This window comes from Schizosaccharomyces japonicus (assembly GCF_000149845.2).
Source record: "Schizosaccharomyces japonicus yFS275 unplaced genomic scaffold supercont5.2, whole genome shotgun sequence".
NCBI classification, from domain to species: Eukaryota; Fungi; Ascomycota; class Schizosaccharomycetes; order Schizosaccharomycetales; family Schizosaccharomycetaceae; genus Schizosaccharomyces; species Schizosaccharomyces japonicus.
Genome location: NW_011627861.1, coordinates 402,229 through 414,563, shown reverse-complemented (window position 1 = coordinate 414,563; position 12,335 = coordinate 402,229). Strand labels below are relative to the sequence as shown.

At 44.5% G+C, this 12,335-nt stretch overlaps 7 protein-coding genes across 7 annotated transcripts; 3 read left to right on the top strand and 4 right to left on the bottom strand.

Moving 5' to 3' along the window:
* Positions 1-114: 114 nt before the first annotated feature.
* SJAG_03089 (hypothetical protein) lies at positions 115-2,749 on the bottom strand. Its single transcript, XM_002174219.2, has 2 exons — positions 2,601-2,749; positions 115-2,558 (listed from the first exon to the last, which is right to left on the bottom strand). The coding sequence occupies exons 1-2, from the start codon at positions 2,666-2,668 to the stop codon at positions 2,117-2,119; spliced, it is 510 nt and encodes a 169-aa protein (XP_002174255.2). The 5' UTR covers positions 2,669-2,749; the 3' UTR covers positions 115-2,116.
* Positions 231-2,057, top strand: SJAG_03090 (Spo4-Spo6 kinase complex regulatory subunit Spo6). Its single transcript, XM_002174220.2, has 4 exons — positions 231-863; positions 927-1,059; positions 1,109-1,803; positions 1,864-2,057. Exons 1-4 carry the CDS (start codon positions 441-443, stop codon positions 1,972-1,974), a joined length of 1,362 nt encoding a protein of 453 aa, XP_002174256.1. The 5' UTR covers positions 231-440; the 3' UTR covers positions 1,975-2,057.
* A 201-nt stretch (positions 2,750-2,950) lies between the features above and the next one.
* Positions 2,951-5,401, bottom strand: SJAG_03088 (fimbrin). Its single transcript, XM_002174218.2, has 4 exons — positions 5,082-5,401; positions 4,810-5,026; positions 3,448-4,716; positions 2,951-3,383 (listed from the first exon to the last, which is right to left on the bottom strand). The coding sequence occupies exons 1-4, from the start codon at positions 5,313-5,315 to the stop codon at positions 3,262-3,264; spliced, it is 1,842 nt and encodes a 613-aa protein (XP_002174254.1). The 5' UTR covers positions 5,316-5,401; the 3' UTR covers positions 2,951-3,261.
* Positions 5,402-5,914: 513 nt separating this feature from the next.
* SJAG_03087 (methyltransferase N2227 family protein) lies at positions 5,915-7,118 on the top strand (the record flags this gene model as incomplete). Its single annotated transcript, XM_002174217.2, has 2 exons — positions 5,915-6,418; positions 6,502-7,118. Exons 1-2 carry the CDS (start codon positions 6,127-6,129, stop codon positions 7,116-7,118), a joined length of 909 nt encoding a protein of 302 aa, XP_002174253.2. The 5' UTR covers positions 5,915-6,126.
* Positions 7,119-7,287: 169 nt separating this feature from the next.
* SJAG_03086 (ARP2/3 actin-organizing complex subunit Arc21) lies at positions 7,288-8,030 on the bottom strand. The gene is made up of 4 exons (XM_002174216.2): positions 8,005-8,030; positions 7,859-7,958; positions 7,519-7,794; positions 7,288-7,472 (listed from the first exon to the last, which is right to left on the bottom strand). Exons 1-4 carry the CDS (start codon positions 8,008-8,010, stop codon positions 7,330-7,332), a joined length of 525 nt encoding a protein of 174 aa, XP_002174252.1. The 5' UTR covers positions 8,011-8,030; the 3' UTR covers positions 7,288-7,329.
* A 377-nt stretch (positions 8,031-8,407) lies between these two features.
* On the top strand, positions 8,408-9,739 carry SJAG_03085 (GTPase activating protein; the record flags this gene model as incomplete). Its single annotated transcript, XM_002174215.1, has 2 exons — positions 8,408-8,947; positions 9,035-9,739. 2 exons carry the CDS (start codon positions 8,408-8,410, stop codon positions 9,737-9,739), a joined length of 1,245 nt encoding a protein of 414 aa, XP_002174251.1.
* Positions 9,740-9,940: 201 nt separating this feature from the next.
* Positions 9,941-12,286, bottom strand: SJAG_05290 (AGC/PDK1 protein kinase Ppk21). Its single transcript, XM_002174214.2, has 5 exons — positions 11,968-12,286; positions 11,627-11,863; positions 11,469-11,573; positions 11,246-11,385; positions 9,941-11,180 (listed from the first exon to the last, which is right to left on the bottom strand). The coding sequence occupies exons 1-5, from the start codon at positions 12,238-12,240 to the stop codon at positions 10,253-10,255; spliced, it is 1,683 nt and encodes a 560-aa protein (XP_002174250.2). The 5' UTR covers positions 12,241-12,286; the 3' UTR covers positions 9,941-10,252.
* Between the last annotated feature and the right edge of the window lie 49 nt (positions 12,287-12,335).

Below are 12,335 nucleotides of genomic sequence, written 5' to 3'. Positions count from 1 at the left end.
GCTAAACAAAAGCTAAACGCGTCGCGTCCACTTAAAAATAAGGTTAATATAAGACTCCAAATGCACGGAGCACGACACGTCTAAAACGCGAAACTCTAACTCCACATCCCCATCAAGCTTTTATCGCGTGTGGGGAATTTCGTGCGGGGTTGCGACGCGACCGCGCTAACACGCGTGACGCACATTTATGACCTCACGCGTAGTTTCGTTTATACTTCGTTTTGTTTACATTGGGACATGGTCTGGGTATAAAAGGGTAAGCCATTCCTGCCATTGGTAACATAAAATCAATTGTGAGTAATCGCGCAGTAGCCAGGAATCCGATTTGCATTCGTTCCTCACGAATTCCATCAGTCTCACGTTATTTCACTAATTGATTTTACAGTCGTAATCATCGAAGAACAAGAGGCTTTTAAAAACATCTTTAGAGTTAAAACATCATGGAACCCAATCGTCTGCCTCTTCGTGTGCAAACAAACTCCAACAGCATTGCTGGAGATGCAGGAATAGTCGGTCAGCGAAAAACTTCTGTTACCAATTTCGAACGGATTGTCGAACAAAACCAAGTCGAGTCAGTAAGCTCCAAAAGCAGCGAAAAGGAGATCAAACAGGAGAAAGAAACATATGCAGCAGCGGCAGCAGCAGCTGCCGCCGCTGCCGCTGCAACATATAAAAACCAAGATACCGCCGAAGACTTCTCAAAAAAAAGGGAGCCCGAAACAAGAGCCAGTATCAAGATCTCCAAGCTTCATCTTTGGCAACAAGATTACTGGATGGCTTTTCCCTCCTTCGTGTTCTTCTTCGACAACATCGAAGAAGAAATTAAAATGAAGCTGAGTGCCAAGATTCAGGAAATGGGGGCGGTAAGTAGTATTCATGCAAGCTCTTCATTCTTACATATCACATACTAATTCGTTTTGATGTAGACCGTCGAAACGAAGTTTGGTTCCAACATATCTCACTTCATTACGGCACGCAGGACCAACTCGTTAAAATGCTCGAAAAACGATATCCTTGCCAAGGCTCGTGCAATGGGAACGAAGATTTGGTCACTCGACAGTAAGTCACTCAGTATGCAACGAAAGAATTGCACTAACGAATCGTACAGAATTGTTGAACCGGCTCATTTTTACACGTCTGAACCCAAACAAACTGACACAAACACCAGCCGTCGCATTGCAGGCACTGCTTGATGGCGAAAAAGTGTATTTGATGCCGGAAGACGAGTTGTACATTCCCTCTCGAAACATTTCGTATTTTGAGGATTACTTCTTGTGCATTCGGGATCTTGTTCAGCATTACAAGCCAGTGGCACTCAGAGAATGGCCGAAGGGCAGTCCCATGACGGGCCCAAGTTGGCCTACACTTAATGCAAGCAGCCAAGGCCGCTGTCCATTCATGTCCGGACGGAAAAAGGAGTTGCATGTTGGTACTTGCTTCCATCGAGCTCGTGACATTCGTCAACGCATATTCCTGCGTAAGAATAACGAGTTCAACAGGCTTATAGCCAATCGTGCTGCTTGCCAGGAAGTAGTAAACAGCATTATGGGCGACTGCATCATATCGCCTGTGAGCCCAAACCAAGCCAGTCTGGCAGTTCCAAGCGGTACCTCTGGCCCATCAAGCAGCGTGTCACCTTTGGACAAAGAATTCCGTCTCGAACAGGCCATGTTTGCACGCAACAATCAGCGTAAGCCTGCACCAACCTATTCAGCAGATCCGCTTGCCAACAAAAAGGTCAAAATTGAGAACAAGTCTGGTTACTGCGAGAACTGTTGTGAGCGTTTTAAAGACTTTGAAATGGTAAGAAGGACCGTCCTCGGTCAGCAGTACACTCAAACGGTCGGAAGCTAACAATAACAGCATTCAATGGGTCGCCGGCATAAACTTTTTGCTGAGACGAACAGCAACTTTAAAAATGTCGATGAGCTTCTTGTCAAGCTTCAACGACCAAAGAAAATCGCCGCTGCATGAAAATGAAGCTCTCCTTGTTAAACATGAATACTGCATACCCTCTTGGATAACATTATTACCGATAGCATACATAGAGCCTGGTTGAGGGTTTTAAATATGAATTTTGTGTACTTTAGTTTCTTGTGCGCCTTAAAAATTGGATTTATTCTCGAACAGAGGCATCACTTTCAGTCGTGTTATGTTCTATGTCCGACAATTCCGCCGACAAGAACTCCTTCAGACGTTCTGACTTAAGCTGCATCATTCCCTCCATGGCTTCTTTCGTACCCACAATTCCGAGTAACAAGGAAGAGTTGGAAGAAGTCAGACTACCAACATTTGTCTCTGCAATCTCAGAAATGAGCAGTTTACCGTTCTCAAATTCCATAATCGTTTCGAAGAGGATATCTTGCTGATGAGCAATTACATCGTCCGTCGACTCTGCCACCAGAGGACTAGGATTCACGCCAGAATAAAGGGAATAAATGTTGCCGGCCAATGCAGCAATAGAACGTGCTCTTTTAGCATCTTCGAGACGCTTTCTAGGTTCGTTTTGACAATTATAAGTAGCGTAAGACACTAAAGCTCCAGAAGTGGTAAACAGCCTGCACAATTGCTTAGTAAATACTCAAGTCGCGAAAACTTACATGGCGGTTGGCAGTGTAGGCTCAGTTATTTGCTCTATGAGCTTGGACATTCGTTTAGCCTTAATCATTATGTTTATTGACGAGTAATTGACGCGTCTTCTCGTAGTACAGACGAAGGAAGGATGTTGCGAAGGACACGAGCATTCCTCGCGTATCGTTAAGATTATGCCCAAGTGGGGATGTGGGGGTAGTCATGAATGCACTATGTTTCGTTGTATTCCGGTAAACATGTTTAACAAATCGGGAAGAAGCTCTATGTAGCACACTGTTACTCCTTAAATCTTAACACCAGAAACTCACCACCACGTGAACAGCGCTCACACATCCAAGCCCCTGTGAAGCTAGAGTGCGCACAAAAGTCGCAAAGCCGCAGACATATTCATGACAGTCATATAGAACTGGCTTATTCGTCTAGGTTTACAAAAGTAATGCAATTTGTAGAATGTAACAAAACGACCGCGAGGAAGAGAGATAAAATTCATATGAAAAACATACAATAGCCAAACCACAATTGCCAACCGGGTTAACAATAGTTCAATGTTCGACAACTGTAAGGCAGTAAGAAAAGTAGCTGCGGCATGTCGAGATGAGATGACGAGGTTTTGAGGAGGTGATATTGACATCGACGGCGGTTCACGCAGGGAATGTAACGGCGGCTTATTTATACAGCCATAAGACTTCCAATAAAGTGAAGAATGAGTCGGGGACGAACAGCAACAATATCTTCGGGAAGAATAAAGATAACGGCACCGAGCTTGCGGGCAATGGAAATAGCGAGACGAGCTAGGTAAATAGGTTAGTAAACGCGGTTTAATCAATGCTAATAGTAATAATGTGTTTGACATACCATTTTGAATAGCTTCTTCCTCAGTGTTTCCAGGAAGAACAAGGTCGTAATCAACGTATTCGCTCTTAATACCGTTCAAAACGTCCAGGACGTACACACCCGTAGACAAGATAGGGTCACGGAACGAGCGGATTTGTGCCGTACGACCGCCCTTGCGAACCATGTCGTTGGCCCATCTAACCATATCGGCATCCGAAAGCTCCTTGCCGCCACGACTCAGACTCTGGAGTGTCTTGGTGATGTTCATGCGCATCATCTGCCACACAAGTGCAAGAGTCAAGGTACGCGAGCCATCGTTGATATCAGCACCTTGGATACCGACGAGCGAAAAGCCCTGCTTTTTGCCAAGGTCCACGGCGTAATTACAGTTTTCAACAGCCTTGAAACGCATCATTTCATTGCCATTGGTAGGGGGCTTGTTAACGATTCTCCAATTGACCGTGTTAGGTGTAATCTTGTCGTAAGCCTGCAACAAAATAAAACCATCACGAAGGTTGTTGAAGAAGTCATGAATACTGGGAGTGACATCGAGAGAGTTAAGCCAAAGAGTAAACACACGGGCCTCACGCTCACCCTCAGCATCGAAGGGTTCAATTTCGGGCTTCTCTTCTTCATTCAAAGGCTCCAAACCAGGATGGGTGTTGAAAAGATGGGCCACAAAAGCCAAATTCAACTTGGGATTACCCGCAACCATGGCAGTGGCAGTCAAATACTTACGGCAGTTCAGTTTCTCCGCGTTTTCTAGGACTTGCTCGGCGCGTTGCAATAAGTCTCGGGTCTCCAAAGGAGCACGAGAGCACAAGTCAGGCTTGAGTTGGTTCAGCAGAATGGTGTAATTCTCGCCGTCGGCAACATCCTTAGAGAAGTTGCTGACGCGGCGAGGCCAGTTGGCGGCAGCCAAATGGAAGTTGAACCAACGAAGCAGAATCTTTTCGGGAGGCAGACGAAGGAACTGGTCCAGCGTCTCATCCTCTTCCAGCAAACGATACAGCTCAGGATGCAGAGTAATATCAATTTTACTCAGCAAACCCCGGCGGATAATCTGCCATACGAGACCCAGAATAAGATGCTCACGGCCCTCCAGGATATCCGTTGCACCAATGTTGGTAACCGTGACACCGCCCATGGCTTTGGCGGAGTTGATTACAACATTGTTGTTTTCAATTTGCTTGAAACGGTCAAGAGGCTTGTTTTTGGGTTTGTTGAGCACACGCTCATCGATGGTGTCGGGGACACTGTCGTTAATGAGCTTAGACAGTACCAGGCCGTCTGTTTTCGTATTAGTGATCAAGCTATAACATAATAAGGAGACTCTCAAGGTAATATACGCAAACAATACCAAGATACAACGTAACCACGTACCCTTGCACTGATCAAAGAACTCAAAGGTCTCCGTATTGATAGGGATCCGATCCTGCAGATCCGGGTCGCCAGCAAGCACAGAATTAACATGCTTAATGAACTCACGGCGTTCTTCTTCATTAATCGTATGTGAAACGCTAGCTGACGATCCTTTGATAGTAATACGTCCTTTGTGAACTTCAGCAGCCTCCACACCCTTCTTGAGGGTAGCATAAACCTGTTCGTCGGTACAAGATTAGCTCTCATTCCCAAAAACGTACACAATTCCTTACAGCAACAAAATCTTCCGTCTCAACACGGCCGGAAGCATCAATATTCACCTCCTTTAAAGCTTCCCGAACGCTGTCGTAAGAAGCATTCTGCATTTTCTCGAAAGCCTTAATCGTAGAAGGTTGGTCGATGTATCCCTTGCCATCAACATCCAACCGGCCAAATTGCTCGGTTAAAGTGAAGATTTCCTCATTTGAAAGCTCCGGATACTTTCTTTGCAGCTTTAAAGCCAGCATTCTTTACGAAAACAGTTGTTTCTTCAAAAAATAGAGAACTTGTGCCTCTGCAGTGTGTTTGGTAGTGGTTACGTTGTTCGTCACCGGGAGTAGGAGATAGCTGGTTATATGGTCCCGTCGTCGTTACTTAGGTGACGTCACATGTTTTGGCCGGCGCAACAACCATAGCAATCGTGTAACGAGCTGCGAAAACGGATGAAATTGAGCGGAGATTTCTAATGTACCGACATTGTTGCTGTTATTCAGTCTATTTATTTCGTTTATTTCATCTTTATTTTAATCCCCTTACGTTTTCGCAACGACCCGCTATGGGATTTCCAGTTTTCGGCCATTTTCTCGCTTAGTTTCACTTTAATTCATCTGATAACTCTATTTGCGAAAAGCTTAAATCTCAAAAGTACCGTCGTGCGAACTCTCCCAAAGCACTACCATTTGGAAGAGAAGAAAACTGGTAAAAACGCGACGTCTCTAGCCAATTGCACGTGGATTTTTTGTACTTTTACGGCGTAACGCTGAATACATTGTTTTTTTGATTGTTTTCTTCTATTTTCTTGTGTTTTTTCTAAAAAAAGCTAGAGTCGTAACTCAAGTTACTTACAATGGAGCCCGACGAAGAAGAATTGGCGCTGTTGCGTTCTGTAATGAGCAGTTTCTTCGTGTATCGACAGTTTCAGCACACTGTTGTTCAACAAAAACGTAAAAATATGTCAATGCTTCCAGAACATCAATTGGAGCTGCTGTTAGAGGGAGCATTGGAAACAAAGTTCCTAGAGCATTTATCTGATGTCGACAGCTGTATCGACAAAAATGCATGTTTTTGGAAACCGTTATACGTTCCAACGCGTCTGTGTTTATGCCGGATTTCGATGAAACAAAGTTGGAGCGCGTCGATATGGATCAAATGCAACTGCTTTGTAGTTCCATAAAACAGCTTGTTCGTGACTGGAGTGCGGAAGGTCAGCGCGAACGTGATCTATCGTACAAACCCATTGTCGACGAGTTGGAACGTTTGTTCCCCTTAGAAGAATTTGACAGAAGCAAAGTCTCTGTGCTCGTTCCTGGCTGTGGCCTTGGACGACTTCCGTTTGAGATTGCTGTGAAGGGTTAGTGGACGCTCTACTTGGGTTACGGCTGCTACAGTGTATTCCTCTAAACCCGTTTGTTTCATGCTTACTAACTTGCTTAGGGTTTGCTTGTCAAGGCAATGAATTATCTTACTACATGCTGCTAACCTCCCAGTTCATGCTGAATCATACGGCAGAAGTGGATCAATTTGAAATTCATCCTTTCATTCACACGTTTTCCAATCACAAGTCTCGAGAAGATCACGTTCGAGGAATCACCATTCCGGACATCGTTCCCGAAAAGTCCTTAAACAACAATCCCAACTTCACCATGTCAGCTGGCGACTTTGTCGATGTGTACGGAAGCAAAGATTGTGCCAATGAGTGTGATGTTTTGGCTACGTGTTTTTTCATTGACACGGCGAAAAACGTAATCGATTATCTGGAAGCTATTGCAAACTGTTTGAAAGAGGGAGGCTATTGGATCAACTTGGGCCCCTTACTGTATCATTTCGAAACAAGTAACGTCCCCTCCAACAGCCCGGAAGAACCTGGACCAAAAGCCGTGCCAACTCTTGAGCTTACACTCGACCAACTGTTCTGTGTGATGAAGAAAATGGGGTTTGAAATTCTCCAGCACCGTGAACTCTCAACAGGCTACATGGGTGACGAAAGAAGTATGATTGAGTGGATCTATCATCCACACTTTTGGGTCGCTCAACTGGTCAGAAAAAGCTAGACGCACACGAAAACCCGCGAATGGTGCGGAAACGAGGCACAATGACAGCGAAAGCGATGCAGGAACCGAAAAGGACTAACTTTTGTTTCAAAATGAATCTGTGCATATACATATACATCTACATACATATACATACCCACACGTACACCACACTGGCTCAACCTCCCCTTCTCTCCTTGGTTATGTATGATTCATTACAGGCATCTATGGCTTAAAGGACCTTGTTCATAAAGCGTCTCTTGCTGAAGCAAATCCACCACTTGCTGGGCTTTTGCATGTCATCAGCGTAAACGCGTGCCAAAAGACGTTGTGAAAGCTCTTGTCTGAATTGCGTCAAGTATCCACGCATTAATTCTGCATCCGTTAATAATCCGCTCATGAGGCAGCTCCAATCACGTACCAGAGTCTTGAGCATCCTTAGGAGGAGCGTACAATCCGGTCAATGGGAAACCAGGTGATCCAGGCAGAGAGAAGTTCTCCAAGGCAAAACTGTTAAGCTGACGCTCGGCATCCCGTAAAGAAAGGCCATTCAGTTTACTCAAAGCTGCACTAATGTACAAAATTCCGTAAATCAAGGTTCTGTCAGCCGGACCTTTGATCTCAAAGTTTCGGAAGAAGCAATTGGCACGAAACAGGGTAAGACATTCGTCGACGATATCCATTTCACCGTCATTGGCTACAAGAAACAGCCGGTCAGCAGCAAAATTCAACAAAAGATGTCAGCATGTCTTTAGACATACCAGGATAAGCAGGACCGCGAAATTTGGTCTTCAATGGGAGAACGGCCATGTTGCCGGTGACGCGAACATTCTCAGCGCCGAGAAACGAACTGTGATATGCCTACAATCTGTCAGTGAACATCATTCAACATGCACGGAACACTTACGGGCATGAATTTGGAGCTACGACCTGTACGTCTGTGTATGGAAGAAAGTGTGTTCTTAGCCGTCGGGCTAACCGAGACCCCGTCGATTGGGTCCCCCACTCCGCCAGTGGGAGTACGAGGAAACCCACATCACCCCACACCCCCACAAACCCACCAATCCTGATGTGGGCAACGAATGGGGGTGTTGTTACACAATAACGGCTGGAACGTATTTGTTACGCGTTTCCCAAAAAACGGTACGCTCCGGTAACTGTTTGTCCCGTACCATTACCGAGGTTAAAAGTTTCAATCCGAGTTTCTGGACTACAGTTCGAATTAGTAAACAGCGCTTATTTACCGAAAACGCGTCTTCTGTTGCATTTACAATATAAACTTTCATGCTTACGCGACGCGTTAATTTTTGATGGATTCTGCTTCAAGCTTTCAGACGACAAACGAAACACAGAGGATCTATTCCTTGTATAATAACAGCGATTTACGGCCGCATCTGTCGCCAGAAAGCGATGAAACAGATGAATACTTGTTGTCGGGTCATGTGGACCGGTACGGAAACGTGGAAACAGACAGTCTGCCCCTTAAACAACTTCAACTAAAACCAGGCAAAAAGAAGTTCTTACGGCTTGATAAGGCTGCAAAACATCTGACACAACGAGTCTTCTATGCACAGGATATTGCCAGATTTAACGACTGTGACATATTCACTCCTCACCTTTCGTCCATCAACATTGCCAAAGCTGAGGATAAGGAAAACAATCGAGCAAAAAAATGGATCGACATGTGCCAAGTCCGGATGGAATCCGGTAACCAAGTGTTTGAATTCTGTTTAAATAAAAAACTTATTCGTCGTACATTCAAAGGTGTACCCGATTGCTGGCGCTCCACCGCTTGGTCATCATTCCTCGGCATTAACACAGAAAAGAAAGCTCTCACCGAGCAGTACCACGTATGTAATTGCCGTTTGTGTGTTCGCACTTCGGCGAGAAGAAGTGTTGCACCGGTGTGTTTATGACCAAAACTAACAGTAATAAAGAGACTTTGCGAAATGGAGTGTGCTTACGACATTCAGATTGATTTGGATGTTCCTCGGACAGCGGCGTCGCATATATTATTCAGAAGACGTTATTTCGGTGGACAACGGTCATTGTTTCGTGTCCTGCATGCATTTGCGCTTTTCATGCCAAGTATTGGGTATGTACAGGGTATGGCATCGATCACTGTTGTTCTTTTGAGTTATTTGCCAGAGGACTCTGCGTTTTTGGCCCTTGTAGCCATTATGGAGAAACATGGCATGCAGAAACTGTACACACTCGGATTCACCAACCTGTTGACGGCATTCGACACCTTAAAAAATGAGCTGGAATACTTGCCAACAGGCAGCAAATTGTCTGATTTAGGCATAGAACCTTCGGCCTTTGTAACGAGATGGTACCTAACCATCTTCCATCAATGTGTACCTTTCCATACACAACTTCGTATATGGGACGTACTTTTGTTAATGGGAAGTGATGCTGATAAAACAATCCGGCTACTGCAAGCAGTGGCTTTGGCACTTCTCCGTGGTTTGGAAGAAGTGATAATGGATACTGATTTTGAAGGAGCCATGCAGGCTCTGTCAGGAACAATTCCTGTTCAAAATGACAATGCTCTCATGGCTCATGTTAAACAGTATTGGCATGAGATGCCGTCTGAAGCGTTTGAACGGCGTACTAGAGAAGCGTGTGGCATGGTTCATTGAATGAATAGGGGTGTCTCGTTCTTTTGTCCTTTTCTTCATTTTACCATTCCTTTCCAAACTCTTGTATCCATCTATTTCAAACAAAAAAAAACAACAACAACATCTTGGCAACATTCTCGGTTGCTGTATATGCATTCACTCAATACCCTGATACAGTCGTTCTTTTATCACCTTGTACGTCCCATTATCTACACATTTTTGGTTCAATAATCGACATGTCCACAATTTAGGCGACATGTTGTACTGCTGGTTTAATGATATTCTCCGTAATATTCATATACAAACTACAATTACACTCATTTCTTGTCATTTCGGATTCCATTGAAGTGGCTACTATATACAACCTCGTTTTTTCAAAAGCAAGTAGGGGCATGATTAATGAAAACAACAACGGAAAAAAAGGGGATCAACGGTTCCTGGCCATTGAATCATACAAAACTTCGTAACTCATTAATAACTCCAAAAGTAGAAAAGTGCAATACACTGGAGTGGAGGGCACTAAGACAAAGTACCTTAAGCAGCGTTTGCCTGGTATTCCTTGGATAAAGAGACCGCATTTTTCATGCATTGGACCCACTCCTCAGCATGTCCTGTAGGATCTTCCACAATTCTCGTGCATGAATCGTCTTCAACCATAAAGCGCTTAAGGCTGCCTTCGTCTGCATGAAAAGTGACTCCATCAGAACTCAAGTCAATTTCAGTTTCTATGCAATTCTTCCCGTGCTTGTCCTTCCCAATAAAAAGACAACGACCAAGACTAGTTATTAAGAGGATACGTTGCTTTTTCCGAGAAAAGAAGAGCATAGGTAGTTTCGAAGGGGTTTTGCTGCCCGACGATTTGTTCAATAGTGAAACATAAATGAGTCCATTTTCGAGTACTTGTTCATTTGGAAGTAGAAGCTTGTACCATAAACGGTCGATGGGTTGACGCTGCACATGAGAGGATGTGTGAGAATGTGAGTAATGGCCACTCGAAGAGATGTGTCTAGGCGGAATTGTTGACGGCAGGCCTTGGCTCACAGCTCGTTCGTGCTGTTTCAAGGATACATTAGCATGAGCAACCGCGGCGTTTGCGGCCGCTGCAGCCGTTACCGTAGATTTGAAGTTGTTAGGTGCCAGGTTCGTTGCCGAGCTGTTCAACTTGAGTGCTGGCTGATATGGTCTCATGACGGGAGCATGCTGTTTCCACAGAACGGACGCATCCCAAACAACATCATTGAAGAAAACGCTACTTTTGACTTGGTCGGTTGTTGCTCGAAGCGATGGCTGAGGCTGGAAGAGTTCTGCAAACAACTCAGAGAGTCCTAAGGGTAACAAAGTGGGCAATGTGTATGAAGCATTGCAGATCTTGGCGAAGATTTGATTCGTATTCGTTCCACGGAAAGGTGGTGCACCCGTAATCATTTGATAAACGACACAGGCAAAAGCCCAAAGGTCGGATCTGGTTTCGTTTCGTTAGTATGCTATGAAAGACGAATTCAGAGGGAAAAAAAAAAGGAAACATACCCTTTGCATATATGCTGGCGCTGGATGAGCTCGGGAGATACGTATTCGGCGGTGCCAACAAATGCACTGGAGAAGACAAGATGTTCATCGCATTGGGCGTATTTCGTCGGCAGCAGCTTCGCTGTGCCAAAATCGGTAATCTTGACATGCATTCCTCTATCTAGTAGAATGCTATAATGAAAATAAAAATTAGCACACGAGTGACACCCCGAAAGTCACATACTTTCTGCGATATCACGATGGATGATTCCATGCGAATGCATAAATCTAGACTCATTAAAATTTCAGCTGCGTAAAAACGGACGCAGTCTTCACTCAACGTAGAGTACTATATAAGCTTATTAGTACAAACACGTACATTGTCGTTATCCTCGTCCGTACCTTCTTGATATATGTGAGCAATTCACCGTTTTCGGCGTAGTCCAAGACATAATACAAATGTAGGTCGTCCTGGAAGGTATGAAACAGGCGTATAATACCGGGAAACCCATTCAGACGCATCATAGCGTCCCGCTCTATTGTGACATATTTCACTTTTTTCTGCTTGACGATGTGACGCTTACTAAGTATTTTTATAGCGTATTCTTTCCATGTTTTTTTGTCTGTAGCAATATGGACCTAATCTCAGCAACGATGTTTGTTAGTAATACTGTCTATGACGCTTTTTTCGAGCAATTCTCGTCGTTTGTGCTGAAAAGCTGACGGTGGGAATTCGTGTTTACCTTTGAGAAAGAACCATCTCCTACAATTTTGCCAATTAAATAGTCATCACGATTTTTTAAAGCACCAATATGAGACTGAACAGGTCCTGTGTTTCCTCGGACGCCGTGTACAGGGCGCGGAACATTGTTGTCATAAACTGGGTCCGCAAAATCCGGCAGAACGCGCGATTTTGCCGGGACTTTCGGTAGGTCCCTTTCTCTCGGCAATCCATTGTCAAGTCTTCGGCTTCTGAAGCTCGTATGGTCTCCTGGGACCGAAGTTTGCAAATTCATGAATTCTGTGGCATGCAAAAGGGGAAGTCAACAAACTTAATTATCCCGAATATACAACCGATTATGACGTGAAGAGAACCTTACGACGTAATCAA